At 45.1% G+C, this 24,638-nt stretch overlaps 2 protein-coding genes across 3 annotated transcripts in view; one reads left to right on the top strand and one right to left on the bottom strand.

Annotated features, from left to right (window-relative positions):
- Window positions 1-23,462, bottom strand: part of IQCG (IQ motif containing G) — a 32,624-nt gene extending 9,162 nt beyond the window's left edge. The window contains exon 1 of one of the 2 annotated variants that reach the window (XM_069974583.1): window positions 23,368-23,462. The gene's annotated coding sequence lies outside the window, so the exon portion shown is untranslated. Of the gene's footprint in view, window positions 1-362; window positions 657-23,367 lie in introns of those variants that run through there. The other variant, XM_069974581.1, reaches the window with a different exon arrangement.
- On the top strand, window positions 621-5,917 carry RPL35A (ribosomal protein L35a). The gene is made up of 5 exons (XM_069974584.1): window positions 621-683; window positions 3,817-3,859; window positions 3,963-4,115; window positions 4,698-4,842; window positions 5,861-5,917. Exons 2-5 carry the CDS (start codon window positions 3,849-3,851, stop codon window positions 5,882-5,884), a joined length of 333 nt encoding a protein of 110 aa, XP_069830685.1. The 5' UTR covers window positions 621-683; window positions 3,817-3,848; the 3' UTR covers window positions 5,885-5,917.
- Window positions 23,463-24,638: the final 1,176 nt, after the last annotated feature.

Genomic DNA, 24,638 nt, shown 5'->3' on the forward strand with positions numbered 1-24,638 from the left:
TGTGTCAGACTGGAAAGAATACACCACTTCCTGCAGGACACACAGCAGCTGATAAGTACTGGAAGACTGCAGATTTTTAAACAAAAATAAATTACAAATCTATATAACTTTATGAAACCGGTTGATTTGAAAGAAAAAGATTAACCCTTTTAATAACAACACTACAATATCACAATAGTTATTATCATATTAACAAAACTAATATAATAGCAACCTTATAACAATCATAATCCTACATCATACATAATATATAACATATATATACACACACATATATATATATATATATACATATACACATACACACACCCCAGTATATAACATATATACTATATAACAGACCCCTTCTCCGTGCAGCCTACCTGTCCAGCACATACAGCCCTGCTAGCGCCTTCGCGTTTGGTTTCCATGGACACCGAAGCTCCGCCCCCGGGGGCCTCCCGTTGGCCTCGCACCTAATCGCCGGTTTTATTTATTACGTCTGTTTTTCTCGCTCGTCCCCCCGGTGTACGGATACGTCTCCAGTATCCACGTCACTACTGCGTGTAACCGCGCGGCCTCCCGCTCTTCCCGTATCTTCCGAGCAGGCAGTATCGCAGACACCTCCCGCTCAGGACGCTTCTCATTTCCCAGCGTGCCGCGCGCTCTCCCTTCCTTTTCCTCCATCTTGGATTCCGGTGCGGGTGAGCAGTCTTGCAGCCGTGTTACATATTGAGGATTGTAGATCGGGGAGATATATTGTGTCCGGTAATAACGGTAGAGGCGGATAGCGCGGACTCCGGTGACTGGGCCGGGGTGTGGAGCGGGGCTGTGTGCGGAGGGATGGCCGGGATACGGCCCGGATTGTGTGAGCCGGCTCCGGGGGACTCTGACTGACTTGGCAGCCGCTGTGGTGATGTGCTGGGCGCAGGAGGCGCAGGCAATGGGCGCACTGAGCAGGCTTCAGAGTAGATTCAGGCGTTTGTCGGTGCGGTTTTTCTGCGGCTGCATTTATGTTGTTTTCTGTATTGAATGGTCAGTGGCTGGAGCTGTGGGGATACCGCACTGACATCAGCATAGGAGCCTGTTCACATGTAGTGAGATCTGTCAGGTTACTATACACCTCAGGGCTGGAGCTGTCATAGGTTACTCTCCTATAAGCCACTGTATGACCCTAACCCTGGTGGTATCCCCCTGCTGACCCTACAGCCCTGTACACACTGAGCTGCGGTACCCCCATTACTGTGCACTACTATAGGTGGGACTGGTGTCTTCTCATCAATCGCCAGATCTCCTTGCTGTTAATGAAAGCGTCAGTGTCTAGTGCAGGGGTAGGGGACCTCTGCTCTCCAGCTGTTGCACAACTACAACTCCCATCATGCACGGACAGCCTTCGGCTGTCCGTGCATGATGGGAGTTGTAGTTGTGCAACAGCTGGAGAGCCAAGGTTTCCTACCCCTGACGTAGGGGCAGAAGTGATGGCGGTTACCATTGTATATAGGCCGTGCTAGAAATCCTTTAGGTTAATGAGACAGTTCATGCACAGGATTGCAGTATTGGGCCATGTTCACATTTGGTAAAACACCGGCTTTTCCGTGACCTGGCCAGTCTCAGAAAAGATCATCCTGGCAGGTACTGCAATAGTGGCTGGATGGTCTTTAGCGTCGCTAAATACGAATGTGGGCACATCCATGTGATGTGTGCCTGCATCAGAACTCCCCACTGCACACAATGGAGCGTGCGGCTGGTGCTGCACACTCCATTTTGTGAACTGACAGGGTTTTCTGCGGCCGCTATTCAGTGAACAGTCGGGATTTCTGCGGAACATGTAGTGCAAACATAGTCTGCGATGCAGGTAAGGTTGGGTTCACACTGCATTTTTGCAAAAAAACAGATGCAGTTGTGTGCATCTGTTTTGATCCGTTCTATTGTAAAAAAAAAAAAAGCATCTTTTTTTTTTTCCGCACTCACAAAAGTAAGGTCAAGTACGTTTTTGCATATGTTAAAGACAAAGAATGCATTTTGATCCAATAGAAAAAAATAGATGCACACAACATCCGTTTTTCCATCTTTTTTTTTTTTTTTTTTTTTTTTTTTCAGAAACATGAAAAAAACACATTGCTAAAATGCGGTGTGAACCTAGCCTGATGCAACGGAATGTGGTTGCACTCCGGCATATAAGCTGCTGCACCCTGCGCTGTTGCCGGCCAGTCTTCCAGCATGGCTGTGTGGATTGTAATATGACCGCGTTATCTAGCGGCGGTGGCGGCAGAGTAAGGGGTTCTATTAGATGAATCGATTTTTGACGATAAACAGTTGCAAACGAGATTTTGTCATTAACTTAAAATCGTTCACTGTATTACACAGAACAATAGTCACTGGTTACAATCGGTTACTTCATCTGATCCCAGCAAGTGAAGGAACGATGTGCAATTACACTGAACGATCAGTGAACAAATGCGAAATTACAGCGAACGATTAACAATGACAAGAACAATGGACGATTTCTAGTTGGCCTTTTTATCGTTGTCTGAATTTACATGAAACGGGCCCTAACGCTGCGGTGCCTGGCCGTACAGCATGTGTTCAGTGTCACCATACAGTCGTAGTCTAAAGGTGTAAAATAAACCCCCGCACTGCTGTAGTGCTCCCTGCCCGGCCTTGTTACTTTCCTGCAGCACTGACCTGTACAGCCATGTGGCCTCTGCTGCAAATCTCTGACCTCGGGGGGTGATGGTGCAGATTGTGACCGCTGAGGTGATTGCTGCCGAGGCCACAGAGATGTGCAGCAAGTGACCCTGGAGAGGAAATAGAACTTCCATGGTATTTTATTATTTACTGCAGTCAAGTTATTTTGGTGAATTTGTAATAAGCCCCTGAAAGGTTTCTCTTCTGTCCTGATAGTTTGCTGCAATATATAAACCACCACAAATGGTTTTCCGTAGCATTTAAATGCAGCTGTCAGTTTTGACCCCCATCTGCCCCAGGGTGGAAAGGGGTTAAAATCAGATCTGTTAAATACTTACCCTTTCCTGCAAGTCCCGCTCCTGTACCCGGTCCGGGGACGGAGATCTCTGCGCCCAAAGCTGAGCGCGTGCTGTATGCTAATCAGCAGAGATAAGTCCGATGCCATAGAGACTGAATGGAGCCGTCATTCTCTATGGGCGTCAGACTCATCTCTGCAGCGCGCGTACCGCTTCCAACGGGGATATCTTTATCTCGGGACCGGTTCCAGGAGCGGGACTTGCAGGAAAGGGTAAGTATCCGGGGCTGCATCGGGGTTTGGGTGGGCTCTGCGTCCACGTCCTGGGTGACGGGTTCCCTTTAAGTTAGCTTTGGTGTAATAGGATGGATGTTTAATGAAGTATCTAGAAGTTATAAGCTTTAAAGTGAACGTACCTGTTGGAGTAGGGAAGAAGGGACCACAGCATCGGGATCTCCGCGCTGACCAGGTAGTGAAAAAAAATGAAATTCACTACTCCACCCGCTCGAGGGCGGCGCGGAGATCCCGTGGCGTGGGCCTCTTTTCACTACTCTAACCAATATATTCGCATTAAGGCTATGTTTACACAACTTACGAACAATGGCCATTATAAGTGTCAAACAACAATCGCTGTTGCATCGAAAATTTGAAATGCATTCAATGCACAACGGCCAGAAATAATTGCCGTGTCTGTTATTTCCAAGTCAATGTAACACATGTTTCTATGATAACGGCCGTTCTTGTCACAAATACATATGAGCAAAGCCTTAACCTGTAAACTCATTATAGACAATCTGTGCAGAAATGTATAAGGAATAGCCTCACATCTAACTTCCCGAATGTTTTCCTTGCAGTCCAGCCGGTATCTGGATACCAACGACTGAAAATGTCTGGCAGGTAAGTCTGTAACATCATGTGACTTCCTGTAATAGTTTCTTCTCTACATTGTACTAATGTTTTTTTTTTTGTTTTTTTTTTCTCCTTTCGTCTCGTACACAAGATTGTGGTGCAAAGCGACCTTTGCTGGCTACAAGAGAGGCCTCCGAAACCAGAGGGAACACACAGCCCTCCTGAAGATTGAAGGGGTCTACGCCAGAGATGAGACAGAGTTCTACTTGGGCAAGAGATGTGCCTATGTGTACAAAGCAAAAAAGTAAGGCTCGCATCTTCCCAAGAGTCATTGTTGCCATGCAGAAGACTGTTTTAAGTGTATTCAACTAATTTTTGATTTAAAGGGTTATTCCTATCTCTCAAAGTGATGATCTGTTGGGATATGGACTTATTTTGATTAGGCCATCTTCTGGGTCCCCCTTTCATCCTAAAGGAGTAATTCACATAAATTAATTATTTCAAATGAACTGGTGCCAGAGAGTTGTAATTTACTTCTACTAAAAAAATCATCAGTCTTGCAGTACTTATCAGCTGCTGTATGTCTTGCAGGAAGTGGTGTATTCTTTCCAGTCTGGAGAGCAGGAGAGATTTTCTATGGGGATTTGCTGCTGCTCTGGACAGTTCTGACATTGACAGAGTAAATTACAAATCTCTGTCACTTTCTGATACCAGTTGATTTGAAAGGAGAAAAAATTTGGGTGAACAATAGGGATTTATAGGGCTGTTAACCATTTTGATGAGATTTCCTGGAAATTATTCATTTCACTTCTATACATCCTTCTGGTTGCTCTGTGCTTGGTACCTGGTTTACTCTGGTATCCTAATGGTGATTTCTGTCTCTTAGTAACACGGTGACTCCAGGAGGCAAACCCAACAAAACTCGTGTCATCTGGGGGAAGGTGACCAGAGCTCATGGCAACAGCGGCATGGTGCGGGCTAAGTTCCGCTCCAACCTACCCGCAAAGGCCATTGGACACAGAATCCGTGTGGTGAGTAAAAGTCATTATTTTTTTTTTTTTAGTTTGTGGAATTTAGCAGGTTATGTGGTTGTATATACGTGTTTTGAATAAGATTAAATGGCAAAGTCATGTGATAGAACCTCAGAACCAGTGTTAGAGTGGCAAACTTTGGCTGACCTCATATTGATGGCTTGTCTCCTGGATAAGACATCAATTTTAAAAGGTCAAATAAGCTCTTAAAAAGTGCTGGTTCTTCTGCCATTATTTCACTAACTAGTGAGCAGTTAAAGGGGTTGTTCACGGAAGTTCTTTGCTCTGGCGTGTGACATCAGCACCTCTCTCTGTAGAGAGCGTTATTTCCGGATGCGGCTTGACGCCAGTACGTTGGTGGGCCTAAACCTGAAGTTGGCCCTGATGTGACCGAATTGCGCATTACTAGAGATGTAACCACCCACTCTGTGAGCTGTGCTGGGCTTCTGCAGCCCAGGAGAAAGCTCATTGGGCTTTATCTCCCAATTTGCATAAAAGTTCCAAAGCTTTTATCTCAGAGCTGGAGTGACAGATTGAAATTAGAGTTAGATTTATGTTTGCCAAACTGTCCTTGTAGTGGTTTTCAGCCACCGGTATAAGGTGTAGGGTGGCGTCTAGACAAACCACAAATAGATGCTGGTGGTGATGGGGGGAGGGGGTCAGGCATGATGTTTAATCGTAGCCGTCCCCTTTGTTCAGTGAGAGTGTAGCTTTAAACGTTCCTGCAGCTGATAATCGGCCTGTGTAAAAGTGACTGTGATCAGCTGAGGAACGGGAAAATGTTGGTTGGATGTAAGGCCCATAATGATGAAGGGAAACTGACAGCACAGACATACTTATCCTGTATGTACAGTATATCCTATACACGTGTGTGCTGTCGGTTTCTAGGGCTGCACAAACGATAGTGATTTGTGCAGCTTGGGCGCTCCTTTTTTTTTTTTAATATTTTTTTACTTTTTAGATCTGTGGATGCAAGGCTATATATTTTCTAATTCCAATGTTTTTTTTCTCTTTACAGATGTTGTACCCCTCAAGGATCTAAACATTCTCTATAAATAAAAGGAAGTTCTGGATATTTTTTATGTTAGTGGCTTTTGTCATTGTTTGCTCTTAATGATGTGTGACTGCGCTGTGTGTGCTGAGCTATAAAAACTGTGATTTGCCCCTAAAAAGGGTTTCCCACAGACTATGTTCAGTAGCTGCATGATGTCGGAATGACAGTCGGCTATTGGATATCGTGTGGTTGTGGTTTCACCCGTTCATGATTGGGATATGTGCCTACTAGAGATGAGCGAACCGGGTTCGGGTCGATCAGAACCCGAACGTTCTGCATTTGATTAGCAGTGGCTGCTGAACTTGGATAAAGCTCTAAGGTTGTCTGGAAAACATGGATACAGCCAATGACTATATCCATGATTTCCACATAGTCTTAGGGCTTTGTCCAACTTCAGCAGCCACCGCTAATCAAATGCAGAGAGTTCGGGTTCGGATCGACTCGAGCATGCTCCAGATTCGCTCATCTCTAGTGCCTACGCCTCCATGTCACAGAATGCATCTAGTGAGAAGGTTTTAGCCGCCGGTTGCTTCCCAGACAACCTCTTTGTACCGTGTTCACACAGTTTATTTTTTTTTAAGACAAGAACGGTTGTTGGCAATTTAAAATGGCCTGTTCTTGCCTTAAAATAATGCACTGCATTGAAATCTATGGATAAGTATTGAACAACGTTCGTAGAACTAATTTACATGTCAGTTTTTTTGGACAGCTAGAGTGCAAACAGTGGGCATTCTGCTTTGTTCACACAATATATGGCCGTTCTGATAGCCTTGCATTGAGTTCAATAGTTAATTGGGTTGCAGGCTACACCCAAATGTGCCCGCAATCCAAATAAAATAAATTGATGTTCCTGTAGCCGTTTTGGGTAAGGGTAGATCTATAAAAGCCATACCTAGGGGGGCATTTATGGAAATCTGTTCCCCACTCTCCAAGTGGGCCACAAGGGTGCATGGTATTGATCGAGGGAAGGTGTGTTCAAGTTTATAGTTTCTTCCAAAAACAGCACCTCTTATTCTCAGTTTGGGTGAAGGTTTTGTATCAGTTCCATTGTAGTGTATGGAGCTGGATTGCAATACCACACACAACGTGAGGACTGTGTGGTGCTGTTTTTGCAAGACAGTAGCTGTGCTTTTTCTAATCCTGGGTAATCCATTTAAAGCGTTTAGCATTAGAAGGCATATCCAGCATTAGAAAAACATGGCCACTTTCTTCCAGAGACAGCACCACTCTTGTCTCCAGTTCTGGTGGGGTTTGCAATTAAGCTCCATTCACATCAATGGAACTCTGTTGCAAAACCTGCACCCAAGCTGGAGATGTAGCGCTGTGTCAGGAAGAAAGTGGTCGTGTTTTTCTAACACTGGATAACCCCTATAAAAACTATGCCAGTTTGTAACCTATGCCAGTGGAGCAGAGACAGTTCTTAGCCGGCCCGCTCTATTAATCATCATTTAAAGAGGCGGGTCAGCCAGGAGTGGATTGGCACTATGGTGGTGGAGGGAGTGCGTTTAACGGAGCCCCAGTGTTCCAAATGGTCCTACCGGATATGGTGTGAACGGGAACGGCGCAGAGGACGAAGGTAGAGACATATCTTCCTTCTCTGCGTCTCCTGTGCAATATGGACACATCAACAGGTTGGATTTGTCTAACCTGCTGAGAGTTCCTATTTAGGGTACGTTCACATGAAATCCACTGCGGATCCAGTAGTGTGAAGGTGAATGGGTCCCATACACGAAGCGAATACTCTACCTGGGCTGTAGAGTATTTGAAAGCTGAGCTGTGATTGGTTGCTGTGGACGCTAAAGGACACCATATTAAGTGGCCCTATAAGTCAATTTAATGACAAGGGATAAACCAAGGCCAGGTAACCATCCACATACAGCTGTTTCGAGGTGTTGACCCTCATCAGTGTGGAGCAGGATTCTGGCTAGGTGGGAGCAATGCCTAGTAGAGCCATAAGAGAAACAGATCGCTGATCTCAGGGAGACCAGCCAAATGACAACACTGCCGGCTCCTAGTGAAAGGGCTTAATGCAGTGGAGTCCTGGGTGCATTGCCCCCGAGAAATACTAATATGCAAAAGGGTCTTTTGGGTCCCAATATCTCCTGGTATATTCGAAGCAACATCACCATTTTCTGCAGTGTTGCAGTTCAACCACCAGATGGCGCGGTGTACAACTGCATTTGCTTGACTTAAATGTACAGTTCTAATATACAGTACACACACACTTAAAGCGTAACTCATATTTTTTTTTTATTGCAGAAATCAGTAGTATAAGCGATTTTAAGAAACTCTGTAATAGGTTTTATCAGCCAAAAAAGCCTCCTTCTGTACTCAAGAAGCAATCTCCCAGCCTCCCCCCCTGTCTTCTTATCTGTGCATTATCAGGCAAACACGTCTTCATTACAGAGAAGCCAGTGAAGACGGGTTCTGCTCTCTCCATTGTAAGCCTATGAAGGGGGGAGGGGCTGGGGGAGATGAGGGAGCAGGAAGAGGTGACATGAAGGTCAGCTGTTTGTAGACTCTGGGCACCTAAAACGCAGGATTCAGGTGTCAGAAAGGTCAGTGCTTATCTATGAACTTACTGAGAGAAGATTGCAGGGTGTTGTGCTGTGCAGGACTGCTCCGTGCTCAGTCACTCCTAACAGCCCCTCCCCTCTCCATAGCCACATAATGGAGACAGAAATCCTGCTTCATTTGATGTGAGGGGGGAGGCTGGGAGATTGCTTTTTTTAGTACAGAAGGAAACTCTTTTAGTACATAAAACCTATTACAGAGTTTCTTAAAATCGCTTGTACTATTGATATTTAATGTTTAAAAAAAAAAAAATGACCCTGAAATGACAGTTACGCTTTAACCCCTAGACGACCCTGGACGTAGGGTTACGTCATGGAAGTCTGTCCCCAGACGACCCATGACGTAACCTTACGTCCTGGGTGTTTTTCCCGCTATGAAGCGCGCTTCATAGCAGGTGGGGGCCGGCTGCAATCAGCAGCCGGGACCTCACCGGTAATGACACGCTGCAGCGATCGCGCTGCCGCGTGTCATTAACCCCTTAGTCCCCTGTCACTTACCGATCGGGACCCCCGCAGTGTGACTGCGGGGGTCCCGATCGTTGAAACGGACTGCCGGAGGTCTCTCACCTGCCTCCATGCGGTCCGATCGGCGATCTGCTACACTGAGCCTGCACAGGCAGGCTCAAGGAGCAGATCGCCGATAACACTGATCAATGCCATGCCTATGGCATAGCATTCATCAGTGTAGAAATCAAAGTACTGTATGTAGAAGTCCCCCAAAGGGACTTCAAAAGTGTAAAAAAAAAAAAAAAGTTCAAAACACTAACACACTACCCCAAAACCCCTCCCCCAATAAAAGTCTAAATCACCCCCCTTTCCCATTATATAAATAAAACATATAAAAATGAATAAATAGATAAACATATAATATACCGTAGCGTGCGTAATTGTCCGATCTATTAAAATTTAACAAGCGTCATTGTGACCGGTAAACGGCGTACACGAAAAGAGGGGAAAAAGTGCGCAGATTACCGATTTTATGTTACATTATATATTAAAAGAAATCAATAAAAATGATCAAAATGTCCGATCTTCACAAATATGGTATTAATAAAAACTAGAGATTATGGCGGAAAAAATGACACCCCATACAGCCCCGTCGGTGAAAAAATAAAACCGTTATAAGCGTCACAATAGTCCCATTTTATTCATATTTAATTGCCAAAAAAAAAGAGATTTCATAAAAAAAAAATATATAAACATTAGAGAATCTGTGTAACCTGCATATGGTTGTGTTCGGACTGACCTATAGAATAATAGTATCATGTCGCTGTTACCATATAGTGCATTACGTAGACACAGGAACCCCCCAAACGTTACCATATTGCATTCTTTCTTACGATTTCACCTATTTATATCTTCATAAATAATATATTTGGGATTCCATCATACATGTTATGGTAAAATGAATGACGCCATTACAAAGTACAACTATTCCTGTAAAAAACAAGCACTTACATGGCCTGTAGATAGAAAACTGAGAGTGCTAGAGCTCTTAGAAGGGGAGGAGGGGAAAACGAAAGCACTAAGATCAAAATTTGCGCAGTCCACTGGGTCATTTTGGGCCTGGTCCTCAAAGGGTTAAGGGGAGATTGATCAAGCTTTTCTCTTACCTGGGCTCTTGAGTATTTGAAAGCTGAGCTGTGATTGGTTGCTGTGGAAACTAAAGGACATTCTTACTATAAAACTGCTTGATAAATCTCTCCCTGGCCACAGTCATAAGCAACTAATATTGAGGTCAATGCTGGTGAAGTTATGTGTGTCTAAAAATACAACTGGTTACAATATTAGATGCAATTTCATAATGGGAGATTGCAATCTTTGTCATATGAACAAACTAACTTGACCAGATTTTTCAATCTGTCAGACAAAAATCTATCACGGTCCATTCTGAGAAATGAAAGCGAAGCTGTGGTTGGAGCAGAGTAAAGACATAGGTACTGCTCCATCTCCTAAGGTACCAATGTATGTGGCTGGTAGAATGGCGCTCACAACTCTATTCTGGTGCCAAACTCTAAATAGATCTGCATTACAGGAATGACTATCATGCTCTGTGCTGCACTGTACTCCTTTAAGCACATACATTAGGATTCATAGTCGTCTGTGTTGCAGTTTTTACTTTATTTTCGCAGATTCCACAGACAAAAAGTACAGCACAATGCAGGTGGATATAATTTAAAGGGTTATGTCACTTAGAAAATGAGGTCTCAGCTGATGCATTATGTGAAATTAAACTTTTCAGATGAGAATTGTACAATAATTTCTGGAAAATGTGCTGTTTGAGAGACAGACGTATTAATCCCCCATGTACCTGCTTTGTTTTTATAATCTGCTGCCCTTGGTTACAACCCACTAAGGTGGGTCTCTAGTGAGTACTGGCAGTTGGTACCACTTAAAGGGAATTTGTCGCTAGGTTTTTACTGTCTTAAAGGGGAACTCCAGATAAGAAAAACTTGTTTTCTATTAAAAGTACATTAAAAGTTATATAGTTGTGTCTATACAATGTATTACCATATCTGTACGGTTCTGTCACACTGGTAGCTGATAGAAATCCAGGAAGTAAAAAAAAAAATGGCCCCTGTGCCAATTCACATGGTCTCCTGCTCCCACTGCTCTCCCACCTTAGGAGAGAAATATTCCATGCCTCTGTCTCACATTGTGTGTTTGCTGAGCACAGGCTGATGATGTAGACAGGGGGCAGGGTGTGATGTCACAGGAGGCTTGGCTGGATCACCCAATCACCGGAGTGACCCACCATCTCTAACCGGCCAGAAGCAGGTACAGCACTAATGTTACTGATTGTGATGTGTGGGGGACTGTGATGATCATCAGCTGAGGAAAAGCATTTCATTCTGGGAACTGCTCAACCAGGAAGGACAGAAACACAATACAGAACAACCCCCCTCCCCCCCCCCCCCCCCCAAACAAATGGATTTTTGGTCATTTCAAAACTGGGATAGACAGGTAAGTAATGCTATATGCTTCTGCAGAAGTTTCATTTTTTTAACCTCTACCTGGAGTTCCCCTTTAACCCCTTAAGGACAGAGCCTGAAATGGCCTTAATGACAGAGACAAATTTTATGAATATGACCAGTGTCACTTTAGTCATTAATAACTTCGGGATGCTTTTACCTATCCGGCTGATTCTGAGATTGTTTTCTCGTGACATATTGTACTTTACATTTCTGGTAAATTGGAGTCGATAATCATAACAAATCTTTATGAAAAAAACCCAAATAATGTGAAAAACTGCATTTTTCCAACTTTGAAACTTTTTTGCGTATACAGAAAGTGGTTATACCACATAAATTATATATTAAATAGCATTAGCAACATGTCTACTTTATGTTGGCGGCATTTATTAAACGATCTTTAATTTTTTTTAGACAATAGGAAGCTTAAAACATTAGCAGCAAATTTCCAAATTTTCAGTAAAATTTCAAAATCAGATATTTTTAGGGACCTGTTCAGGTTAAAAGTGTATTTGAGGGGCCTGTATGTTAGAAAGCCCCACAAAGCACCCCATTTCAGAAACTGCACCCCCCACACTCTGCAAAAGCATATCCATAAAGTGTTTTAACCCTTTAGGGGAGTCACAGAAATAAAAGCTAAGTGTGTAAGAAATTTGAAAATTTTAATTTTCTGTGCAGAGATTTTATTGTAATCCAATATTTTTCATAATTATAAACCTATTACCAGAGAAATGCACCCCAATAATTATTGCCCCGTTTCTGCAGTTTATAGAAATACCCCATATGTGGCCCTATTGTGCTATTTGACGCAACCACAAGCCTCAGATACAAAGGAGCGCCTAGTGAATTTCAACGCCTCTGTTATATTTGGTCATTTCTGACTGTACCACTTCAGGTTGGCAGAGGCTCTGGGGTGCCAAAACCTAAAAAACACCCCTAAAGGGACACCATTTAGAAAACTACACCCCTCAAGGAATGTAACAAGGGGTGCGGTGAGCATTTGGACCCCACAGGTGCTTCACAGATTTTCCGAACAATATGGTGTGAAAAAAGAAAAATTTATTTTTTACACTAAAACGTTGTTCTAGACTTCAATTTTTCATTTTCTTAAAGGGATAAGAGGAAAAAAAAGACACAAAATGTGTAGCGCAGTTTCTCCCGAGTTCGGAAATACCCCACATGTGGCGATAAAGTGCCAAGGGGGCGCAGGACGAGCCTCCAAAGGGAAGGAGCGCCAATTGGCTTTTGGAAGCTGAATTTCACTGGAAAGGATTTCAAGGATCATGACGCATTTACAGAGCCCTTGTGCTGCCAAGACACTGGACACCCCCCACAAGTGACCCCATTCTGGAAACTACACCCCTCAAGGAATCTAACAAGGGGTGCAGTGAGCATATGGACCCCACTGGTGACGGGCACAAATGTGGAACAATGTGACGTAAAAGTAAAAAATTTCATTTTTTCACTTTCATGGCACAAATGTGCCCGTCATCAAGGGGTCCATATCCTCACTGCACCCCTTGTTAGATTCCTTGAGGGGTGCAGTTTCCAGAATGGGGTCACTTGTGGGGGGTTTCCAGTGTTTTGGCAGCACGAGGGCTCTGTAAATGCGACATGGCGTTCATCATCCATTCTAGCCAAATCCAACCTCCAAAATCCAAATGGCGCTCCTTCCCTTTGGAGGCTTGCCCTGCGCCCACATGGCGCTTTATGTCCACATGTGGGGTATTTACGGACTCGGGGGAAATTGCTCTACACATATTGGGGGAGATTTATCAAAGGGTGCAAAATTTAGACTGGTGCAAACTGCCCACAGCAACCAATCACAGCTCCTCTTTCCTTTCAGCACTGCCTAAAGCTGAGCTGTGATTGGTTGCTGTGGGTAGTTTGCACCAGTCTAAATTTTACAGCCTTTGATAAATCTCCCCCATTGTGTTTTTTTCTCTTTTAACCCCTTGTGAAAATGATAAATTCAAGGCTAAACCAACATTATAGTGTAAAAAATGTAATATTTCATTTTCACGCCACATTGTTCCATATTTGTGCCCGTCACCAGTGGGGTCCATATGCTCACTACACCCCTTGTTACATTCCCTGAGGGGTGTAGTTTCCATAATGGGGTCACTTGTGGGGGGGTTCAACTGTCTTGGCAACACAGAGGCCTTTTGAATGCAACATGGCCCCTTAAAATCCATTCCATCCAAATCCAGCCTTCAAAAACGAAATGGCGCTCCTTCCCTTCGGAGGCTCTACACATTTAGTGGTTTTTTTTATCTTTTAGCCCCTTGTGAAAATGAAAAAATCATGACAAGATTAATGATTTAGAGTAAAAATTTTACAAAAATTACACTAAATGTTGGTCTAGCCTTGATTTTTTCCATTTCCACAAGGGGTTAAAAAAGAAAATGAACACAAAACGTGTAGGGTAGTTTCCCCTGATTACGAAAATACCCCATATGTGGGCATAATGTGCCATATGGGCACAGGGCAAGCCACCAAAGGGACAGAGCGCCATTTAGAGGCTGGAATGGAGGATGGAGGCCATGTCGCAATTACAAAGCTCCTGTGCTGCCAGGTCAGTAGAAACCCCCGACAAGTGACCCCATTCTGGAAACTACACCCCATAAGGAATCTAACAAGGGGTGCAGTGAGCATATGGACCCCACTGGTGACAGGCACTTACGTAGAACATGTGCCGAGAAAATAAAAAATACCATTTTTTTCATTTTCACCTCCCAAATGTGGCCGTCACTTGGGGGCCATATCCCCACTGCCCCCCTTGTTATATTCCTTATCGGGTGTAGTTTCCAGAATGGGGTCACTTGTGGGGGGTTTCTACTGTCCTGGCCGCACAGAGGCTTTGTAATTGCATCATGGCATCCTCTAATGGGAATGGCGGCCATACCTATTTAGCTGGGAAAAAGGGACAATTCTAATTTATTTGGGGGTATTAGGGCAATTATTAGTTTATAAGGTTGGAAATGACAGGTGTCCATCAAATTCAACCTGTGTTGATCCAGAGGAAGGCAAAAAACCCTCGTGAGGCAGACGACAGTAGCCTCATCAATGGGAAAAATTCCTTCCCGACTCCATAATGGCGATCAGAATAATCCCCGGACCAACGTGACCCCTGAAATAGGAATAAGGGACAGAATTTAGATAATGTAGAACCCCAGTGACGTGTGGTACGCCTTGGAGCGATCCAGTATGCAGAGGCCGGGGGGATCAGGACAGGCGTCACACTGGTAAATGGTGTCCTTCCTGATCCCCCTGTTACCCCACACTCTGCACTTCTTCTGGGGTCTCCTGTTCTCCAGTGTGGGGGACGTCACCTGGAAAATGTTGTCCTGGTGTGATACGGGGTCCTTCATATCCAGAAGCGCTGGGTCCGCTCCATGGCTGCTAAATATTAGGGCGCTATTACTACTTCTGATATGTTCGGATCGTGCCGCAAGCTACAGTAGCTCGGGCAGCGAGGGACCGGAAGAGGGGGTGCTGGTATAAAGGTTATCCCCGTACAGGTGGTGGTAACCTTTATCCAGCAGTGGGAAGATCAGTTCCCGGACGATCTTCCCACTTGTTCCGAGGATGGGAGGGGGGGGGGGGGGCATCTGGGGCTGGATTCGGGTGTTCCTTCCTACATACACTCTAAGGGTACATGCACACTGCGGAATCGCGACAGATAACCCTTCGTGCATTCCGCAGTTGGCACCCGCCGGCGGACTGATGCAGGCGCACGTCTCCGTCCGTGTCATAGACTCCATTCTATGCACGGGCGGATTCCGCTCTCCGTCCAACGTGTTCGTTCTTTGGATGGACGACGGAATCCGCCCGTGCATAACATGGAGTCTATGACACGGGTGGAGACATGCGCCTCCATCAGTCCGCCGGCGGGTGCCAGCTGCGGAATGCACGTACCCTAAATCTGTAAGTGTACCCAGAGGTACTCTCACAGAGTTTGTAGAATTTCACACCATACCGTCATCTCTTATTGGGACGGTACTGGCGGAAAAGACGTGTCTGGGGGGCAGCGTACGCTACGCTACCCCCAGACACATCACTGGATGATGAGGATGAATGGAGGAAAGAACGATCCCCCCCATTCATCCTCACTGGCTGTTTCGGTGTCGGAGGCAATAATAACGTATCCCTCTGACACCGAAAACACCCTGGGGGCCATCTTTATATGGGGACTAGTATATGGGGTATGTAGTGGTGTAGTGTCAAACTTTATTCAATGTAGTGTGGTGTAATGTAGTGTTTTTTACGTGTTTTTTTTACAGTAAGTATAAAAAAAATCTACGCCAACAAAGGAGTTGCTGATAAATGCCGCACTTATGTGCGGCACTTATAAGCAGACCGTGGCAGTAGAATATAGAAAAAAAACACCCTACGCCAAAAAGGAGGAGTTGCTGATTAGCAGCGCACTTTCGTGCGATGCTAATCAACACTCAGCGGCGATAGGGTGCGGAAAATAGAAAAAAAAAAATTGGGGAAAAAAAAAAAACACTTTTTCTATATTCTGAATATCCCTGTAGCTGCTGTTAAGTGTATTACACATATCAGCCGCTAGGGGGCAGCAGAGCGCAAAATCCGGAAAATGACGAGGCTGGAGCCGAAAATAGCCGAAAGAAGACGACGAGGACCGCCGGAAAGACCCGAAGACCGAACGGAATGACGGAGGACGCCGCGAACCCGGAAGCCGCCGATCAGGAGCCCGGGACAGGTGAGTAATGTACAAATACCTGCTCTGGACCCCTCGGCTACCTAGCTGAGGGGTCCAGGGCAGGTATTTACTATTTTGTGGGACTCTGATCGCCGTGCCACCGGCCCGATCGCCGTGAACGGCCGGCCGGCCGTTCACGGCGATCGGGCCGGTGGCACGGCGATCAACATTACTTTTTACAGTAATGGCGGTCGGTGCCGTCCTCGGACAGCACCGACCGCCATTTTTTTCCGGGTCATCGGGTCACCGATGACCCGGAAAGGTTACGATCGCCGCTATTGGCTGATCTGAATTGATCAGCCTATAGCGGCGATCGTAAGCACGGGGGGTGTTAACCACCCCCCGTGCCGAGAAGCTATGATGGCCTGCTATGATTTATAGCAGGCCATCTTCCCCGACCGCTGTGTGTGAACACGCAGCGATCGGGGAAACATCGGGCGTAAATTTACGCCCTGATGCGCTAAGTACCAGGGCGCCAGGGCGTAAGTTTACGCCCGATGTCGTTAAGGGGTTAAATAAGGGCAGCATAAACTAGTGACAGAAATGCTGAACAGATCGGTGTATTACTTACATCATTTTGTTCAGCCGTTCTAATATTCAGGAGAATAGGATTCTTGCCTCCCCTGCCCTCCAGCTGCTGATTGATAGCTGACTGCCTATACACAGCATGGATAAATAACTGCCAATCATCAGCTGGTGGGTGGAGATTTCTGCTTCTCATTACTACTGGGCTCATGCACATAATGGAGAGGACTACTTATTGTCCATGTTATTCAGGAGGATATCTCTGGATCAGCTGCACAGAGCAATGCAAGTGATACATCATTCTGTTCAGCTTTTGTCACTAGTTTATGCTACCCTGAAGGTGTGTCCACACTACGGAATCCGGCGGATCTATGGCCGCAGGCTGTGGCAGGTGAACTGTCAGTATACTGTTGTGTGCACATACCCTTTAGAAAGGACACCAGAAACCTACTGACCGAGCTTGTTTAAGGTCCTTTTTGAAGAAAATGGGTGCTGAATAGAGATGAGCGAACCTCGAGCATTTCGGCATTTGATTAGCGGTGGCTGCTGAAGTTGGATAAAGCCCTAAGGCTATGAGGAAATCATGGATATAGTCATTGGCTGTATCCATGTTTTCCAGACAACCTTAGAGCTTTATCCAAGTTCAGCAGCCCCCGCTAATCAAATGCCGAACGTTCGGGTTTGGATGGACTCGAACCCGGTTCGCTCATCTCTAGTGCTGATCAAGATTGGTGTTCATTTGCAATGCCTTCAGGAGACACACTCGATTATGCTGTTGAGCCACACACACAATCCCTAGATTCCTCATGTGCCCATTTAACTATATTGCAGTTGGCTGCTAGAGATGAGCGAACCGGGTTCAGGTTCGAGTCGATTCAAACCCGAACGTTCGGCATTTGATTAGCGGGGGCTGCTGAACTTGGATAAAGCTCTAAGGTTGTCTGGAAAACATGGATACAGCCAATGACTATATCCATGATTTCCACATAGCCTTAGGGCTTTATCCAACTTCAGCAGCCACCGCTAATCAAATGCCGAAAGTTCGGATCGACTTAAGCATGCTCCAGGTTCGCTCATCTCTATTGGCTGCACATGCCTTGTTCACACAGGTAGATGTGCAGCCAATACCGATGTATTTTAGTGCGTCACAAAAGATTCGATTAGCTGAGGATAAAGCGTTTTCCTGCTCTTTGGCTTATCATTTTTCATGGGGCAGTTATCAGCCAAAAGAGAGGGATTCTAGTATCTCCTTCACAATAATTGGCTTGTGTAAAAGGCCCCTTCACCTTCTAGCAAGGAGGTATATAGGAAGGTGGCACAGTTTATAGAGGACTCAACAAATTGGCTACCAACTTTGTTTCGTGATACAACCCCTTTAATAACGTCCGAGTCAACATTCAGATCTAAGGACATCCTGTGGACTTTCCGATATCTCATACACAGAAATGCTAAGGATTTTACTTTTATTGAATTCAGGAATATTTGTGTGAATTGTGCTCTTTTACATAAGTGAATTGTGTTTTCAGTTTATACTGTTCCAGAACATCTGGATTAAGAGGCCTAGGGAAATAGCTTTGATAAGTTTTGCAGTGGGCACAGACCAAATATTAGTTCTTTTCAGCATATTCTACCAATACTATAGGCCTCGGGTCCAGTGCTGTAGATGGTGACTGTAGTATCCTAGGCAGTTATGTAACCTGGTGAACAAGGGATTTTAGTAGTTTATTAATTTTCAGACAGAAAGGATTAAGCTTAATATGGATAAGCTAGGTTTGCACAGGCGATATCACAATGACTCAGGGGTTGTGTGAGCTAAAACTGTTTGTATAGTAGCAGCTTTATCCAGCGCTACAAAAACGTGTCCACTTTTCCCCCCTCTCGTCTCCAGGTCAGGTGCGGTTTGCAATTAAGCTCCATTTACTTCAATGGAACTGAGTTTAAAACCCCACCCAATCTGGAGACGAGAGGGGGAAAAGCGGCCATGTTTTTGTAGCGCTGGATTACCTTTAAAGTAAAATAAGCGCAGCGAAGTACTCTCGCTTTAATAGAAACCAGTATCGCAGAGGATCTCTCTGTAACAAACGTGAAAACCTCTGCAATATGGTAGGTGTAAATCCAGCTTAAAAATAATAGAGCGTTTGGATAAAGATATCAAGTATCATATAAGTACTATAGGAGAATCCGCTGTTCTCTAGTCTACACCTTTCTTTTATCTGATGTTTTAAAGGGGTTATCCAGCGCTACAAAAACAGACAGCACCACTTGTCTCTAGTTTAGGTGCAGGTGTTGTAAATCAGTTTATTTAACCCCTGCAAGACAGAGCCCTTTGATGCGCAAAAGTCCTGGTCAGATTAAAGCGACTATGTACCCACAATCTGACCCCCCCCCCCCCCACACACACACACACACACACCACTCCTGGCATCCGTTCGGCAGGTGATGCAGTTATTGTGCTAAAAAACAACTTTTAAACTGGCAGCCCCGTGCCCAACGGGAGTATCTGTGCCCTAACTTTGCACCACCCTTCTGTCACTCCTCCCCACCCTCTTCATCATTAGGAATGCCACTGGAACATTTTCTCCTGTCTGAACATTTGCACAGGTGTCTTAATGATTCAGCCCATATGCCGTGCTGCCACAGCTGAGGAATAGGAGGCAATCTGCCTGGAGCATTCCTAATTATGAGCAGGGCAGGTAGGAGGGACAGAGAGGTTGTGCCAGCCTAATGCATACACAATCCAGGCTACTCCCGTTGGGCACGGGGCTGCCAGTTTAAAAGTTGTTTTTTAGGACAATAACTGCATCACCTGCCAAACGGAACCCAGGACAGATCTTGGATTAAAAGCAGCTGAAGGTACAAGTGGTTTGGGGGTGTCAGATTGTGGGTACAGAATCGCTTTAAAGGGGTTGTCCGGCGATAAAAAATTATTCACAGAATAACACACATTACAAAGTTATCCAACTTTGTAATGTATGTTATGTCTGTGAATGGCCTCCTTCCCCGTGTCCCACCACCCCCACCCGTGTACCCGGAAGTGTGGTGCGCTATACATACCTGTCACGTGCCGACCACGGTCTCCGATCCTCAGCAGTGACATCTTCTTCGGGAGGCCAGCGGATCTTCCAGAGAGCCGGCCGCCCTCTGCAGCGTCATCCGAAGCTCAGCCGCGATTGGCTGAGCATAACTGTGCTCAGCCAATCGCGTCTGAGCGGCTGATGACGCTGCAGAGGGCGGCCGGCACTCGGGAAGATCCGCCGGCCTCCCGAAGAAGACGTCACTGCTGAGGATCGGAGACCGTGGACGACACGAGATGCGGTGAGTATAATGCACCACACTTCCGGGTCTAGCGTGGGTGGGGGGAAACACGGGGAAGGGGGCCATTCACAGACATAACATACATTACAAAGTTGTATAACTTTGTAATGTGTGTTATTCTGTGAATAATTTTTTATCGCCGGACAACCCCTTTAATGCAATGTTCCTCCCGCCTTCTAAAAGCCATAGCGCTTTTATTTTTCCACCTACAGGGCTGGTTGAGGTGTCATTTTTTGCGCCATGATCGTTTTTATTAATATCATTGGTGAAACAGAAAAAATTTTTGATTGCTTTTTATAAAATTTTTTCTGATATTTAATTTATTAAAATCAGCAATCCTGTTTTTTTTTTTTTTTTTTTCGTTTATGCCATTATCTGTTGTATTTTAATAGATGGAACAATTCTGCACACTACGATATGTAATATGTTTGTTTTATTTTTTTATATTTTTATTTTTATAATGGGCAAGGGGGATTTTAAACCTTTATTAGGAGGGGGTTTACAAGGTTTTTTTTTAATACTTTTAAAAACTTACTTTTTTTTTTTACACTTTTTATCACCGTTAAAGGGCTAGTGCGGCGGTAAACAATTATTCACAGAATAACACACATTACAAAGTTATCCAACTTTGTAATGTATGTTATGTCTATGAATGGCCCCCTTCCCCGTGTCCCACCACCCCCACCCATGTACCCGGAAGTGTGGTGCGCTATACATACCTGTCACGAGCCGACTCGTCTCCGATCTTCAGTCAGCGATGTCATCTTCGGACGGCCGGGCCGAATCCCTCCGAGCGTCCCGAGTGCCGGCCGCCCTCTTCAGCGTCATCAGATGCTCAGCCGTGATTGGCTGAGCACAGTTTGGCTCAGCCAACCGCGGCTGAGCAGCTGATGACGCGTCCGCGTCATCGGCTGCTCAGCCGCGATTGGCTGAGCACAGTTATGCTCAGCCAATCGCAGCAGAGGGCGGCCAGCACTCAGGACGGACGGCGGGATTCGGCCGAAGACTACATCGCTGACTGAAGATCGGAGACGAGTCGGCACGTGACAGGTATGTATAGCGCACCACACTTCCGGGTACATGGGTGGGGGTGGTGGGACACGGGGAAGGGGGCCATTCACAGACATAACATACATTACAAAGTTGGATAACTTTGTAATGTGTGTTATTCTGTGAATAATTGTTTACCGCCGCACTACCCCTTTAAACATGCAATCAATAGATTGCATGTACTGATCTATGCTATGCCAAAGCATAACGTAGATCAGTGTTATCGGCGATCTGTGCATGCAGCCTGCCTGAGAGCAGACTCTATACATGGATCGCTGATCCAACAGGACGGAGGTAAGTGACTTACCCCCGCCTGTCGGCACAAGCGATGGTCCCGATCACTCAGTGGCAGATGCTTGTTCTGTCACTGAGTTCCTTAGGGTATATTCACACGGGCGGGCTCGCAGCGAGATTCTCGCTGCGAGCCCGGCAGGTCCTGTCAGTTCCCATAAACTACATACTTGCTGCGGTCTAAACGACCGCAGCGAGTATGTAATTATACCGCGCTTAACCCCTTCTACTCCCGCCGGCTCCCCCGCTGTAAGCAGCATACATTACCTGTCCTTGCTGCACGGGTCCGGCGTCCTGCTCTCCCGCCCGGCCAATCAGTGGCTGCGGCTGGGCAACACACTAATTGGCCGGACGGGAGAGCAGGACGCCGGACCCGTGCAGCAAGGACAGGTAATGTATGCTGCTTACAGCCGGCGGGAGTAGAAGGGGTTAAGCGCGGTATAATTACATACTCTCTGCGGTCGTTTAGACCGCAGCAAGTATGTAGTTTATGGGAACTGACAGGACCTGCCGGGCTCGCAGCGAGAATCTCGCTGCGAGCCCGCCCATGTGAATATACCCTTAAACAGATTTCAGTGTTTAAGTGGTTAATGAGACGCAGCTGCTTCTCATTACCTCCAGCCCTGATTAGTGCAGGAACATAAATATACATTTCTACTGCACAGGGTATGTGCAGTAGGAATGTATATATACAGATTACTGACGGGAAGGGGTTAAATGAATAGAGGTTAATTGGAAATCACACCTGAACTGGAGACTAGAGTGGTGCTGGCTCTGATAGAAAGTGGCCATGTTTTTCTAATGTTGGGGAACAATCAGCAGGTTAGATGAATTTAACCTGCTGATAGCTCCCTAGTGGCCACAAGGGAATGAAGGTATGTCTCAGCTGACAGGCCACTCTGAAGCTGGAGTGCGCGGGACCCGGGGAGAAGTACAGAGGAAGAGGAGCCCTGCAGCCTGGACAGGTAATGTATATCGTCAGTCGCCGGCCGTGCACCGCTGTTACACGTAGCAATGCACGGTCGGTGGCCGACAATTATAGGTCAAAACCTATATCAACGATCAGCCGATGAAAACGATCATCGGCTGATCGTTGTATTTATTACACAGAACGATAATCGGCCGATTATCGTTCCATGTAATAGTACCCTTACTCTGTGTGAACACACCCAAAGAGTGGAAGGGTTGAGCTTTACTGAATGGTCACATTTATTATGCTATTAAAAGTGCAGTAACCTGACAAGAACTACACCCTTTTCTAAAAAGAATTTTTTTCTTAAACCTAGATTAAAGGCTTTATAAAACATCACGTGACATTCTCATTGATCTAGATGCAGCCGTAATTCCCTTTCTAGCTTTAGTAACTTCAAAGTGAAAAGGAAAATGCTATTTGCTAAGCACTATCTTTAAAGTATTTTTTTCTGCAGAAATCAATAGTACAAGCAATTTTAATAAACTTTGTAATTGGGTTTATTAGCCTAAAAATGCATTTTATAATAAAAAAGCAGTTTGAATCTCTCCTCCCCCCCTTCATGGTTTTCTATGGAGAGGGGGGAGGGCGATGAGGCACCAAAACAGGACAATAAAGAGTTAATTTAAAGCTACATCACAGGGCTATCTCCTCTGAGGTCAGCACTGACCTCTAAATACTGGCTTTCACACAGCTTCCACTGTGTAATCCTTTGTTCTCTGCTGCCAACTAATCTCCCTACTCCCCCCTCCCCTCTCCATAGAACAGACAGGGCTCGACTGATGTAAAAGAGTCGAGATTTCCTGATAATCAGCAGTGGATGAGAGAGAAGGGGGGGGGATGGGGAAAGTCTTTTTGAATACAGATAATGGCATATTTGCCTAATAAACCCAATTACAAAGTTTCTTCAAATCGCTTGGACTATTGATTTCTGCAAAAAAACAAAAACAAACGACAGTGACACTTTAAGCCATAGTCTAGAAATAGTTAGATTTTAATACAGGAGACGCTACCACGCCAGACTAATGTGTGCCTGTAGAAAATATTACCTTGTATGCGTTGATCCAAAACAGCAATGTGAAAAGGGGCACAGCTCATTGCAGAAGAGCTCCGATGTTCGAGAAGATGATTTCAGGATGGTTTTTTGACTGCTAGCAGAAACATGAAAAGCATGGCAGATCACAAATAGGAGTAATTATAATATGTCATTGGCTTTAAGTAGTTTACATAGAATCTGACCAGCTTTAGGCTAGTGTCACACCTAGGATACATTTTTTGGAAAGCTGTCACTGAAGTGGATCTAGCAGGAAGGAGTAGCATAAGTGGATTCTTTTCACTGCATTTGAATGGAGCTTTCCTAAAGTCATTTCCAAAAACTTTTGATATGTCAAAAGTTTTGATCTGTACAGGTCTGAGTATTTAGACCCTGACCTCACTCACTCTCTGTTGGTGAAAACAGTCTGGCTCATAGACTTAGGCCCTATTAAATGGAGCAATAATCTTCTTAATTAGGGCGATTTGGCAGATTATTGCCCCGAGTAATGTCAACAATCATCGGCTGATTGTGTCTTTTGGTCCTGACCTAAAAACATTGCCGGCCCGATCGCGACGTGTAATTGGAGGTACATAGCCAACCGGCTGATGAAGGTGTAAAGAAAATAATAAAGTTTATACATACCTGACCACACTTCCTAGTATCTTCATGACTTCTGCCCAGTCCCGCAGCCAACAGGAGAACTGCACAGCAAATCACTGGCCATGGTCGGCTATGCAGTTCTTGCAGCGGCTGAGGGATCGGACAGAAGTCAGAAAGAGGAGTGTGGTCAGCAGCAGGGAGCAGCCTGTTAGACTGGAAAGAATACACCACTTCCAGCAGGACATACAGCAGCTGATAAGTACTTGGAGACAATTTTTTTTTCAAGTACAGTATTTCAGAAATCTTTATAGCTTAATGACACTGGTTAATCTAAAAACATATTTATCAGGCTACAGAACATAGATTGTAAAGACTTCATTTAGAGAGGGAACAATGTGAATATTGTGTGTGTACAGTTCTAGAATATGGTGGTTACCTTCAAATGTTTATATTAGTAGATGAAATAACAAGATCGGTATTTGACTCCAGGTGGCCGGAGAAGTTGGATGCAGCTATAGATCTGCCAGGAAAACATAAACGTAGCCTAAAGCTATATCCATGTTTTTCTAGGACTTCCTGGGGCTGCATCCAACTTTTCCAGCCACCAGGAGTCAAATTTGGATAAACCCTGAATGTTTAGTAAGTTCGCTCATCACTAATCAAGACTTTACAGTTTTCACAGAC

This window comes from Dendropsophus ebraccatus, chromosome 6, assembly GCF_027789765.1.
Source record: "Dendropsophus ebraccatus isolate aDenEbr1 chromosome 6, aDenEbr1.pat, whole genome shotgun sequence".
NCBI lineage: Eukaryota > Metazoa > Chordata > Amphibia > Anura > Hylidae > Dendropsophus > Dendropsophus ebraccatus.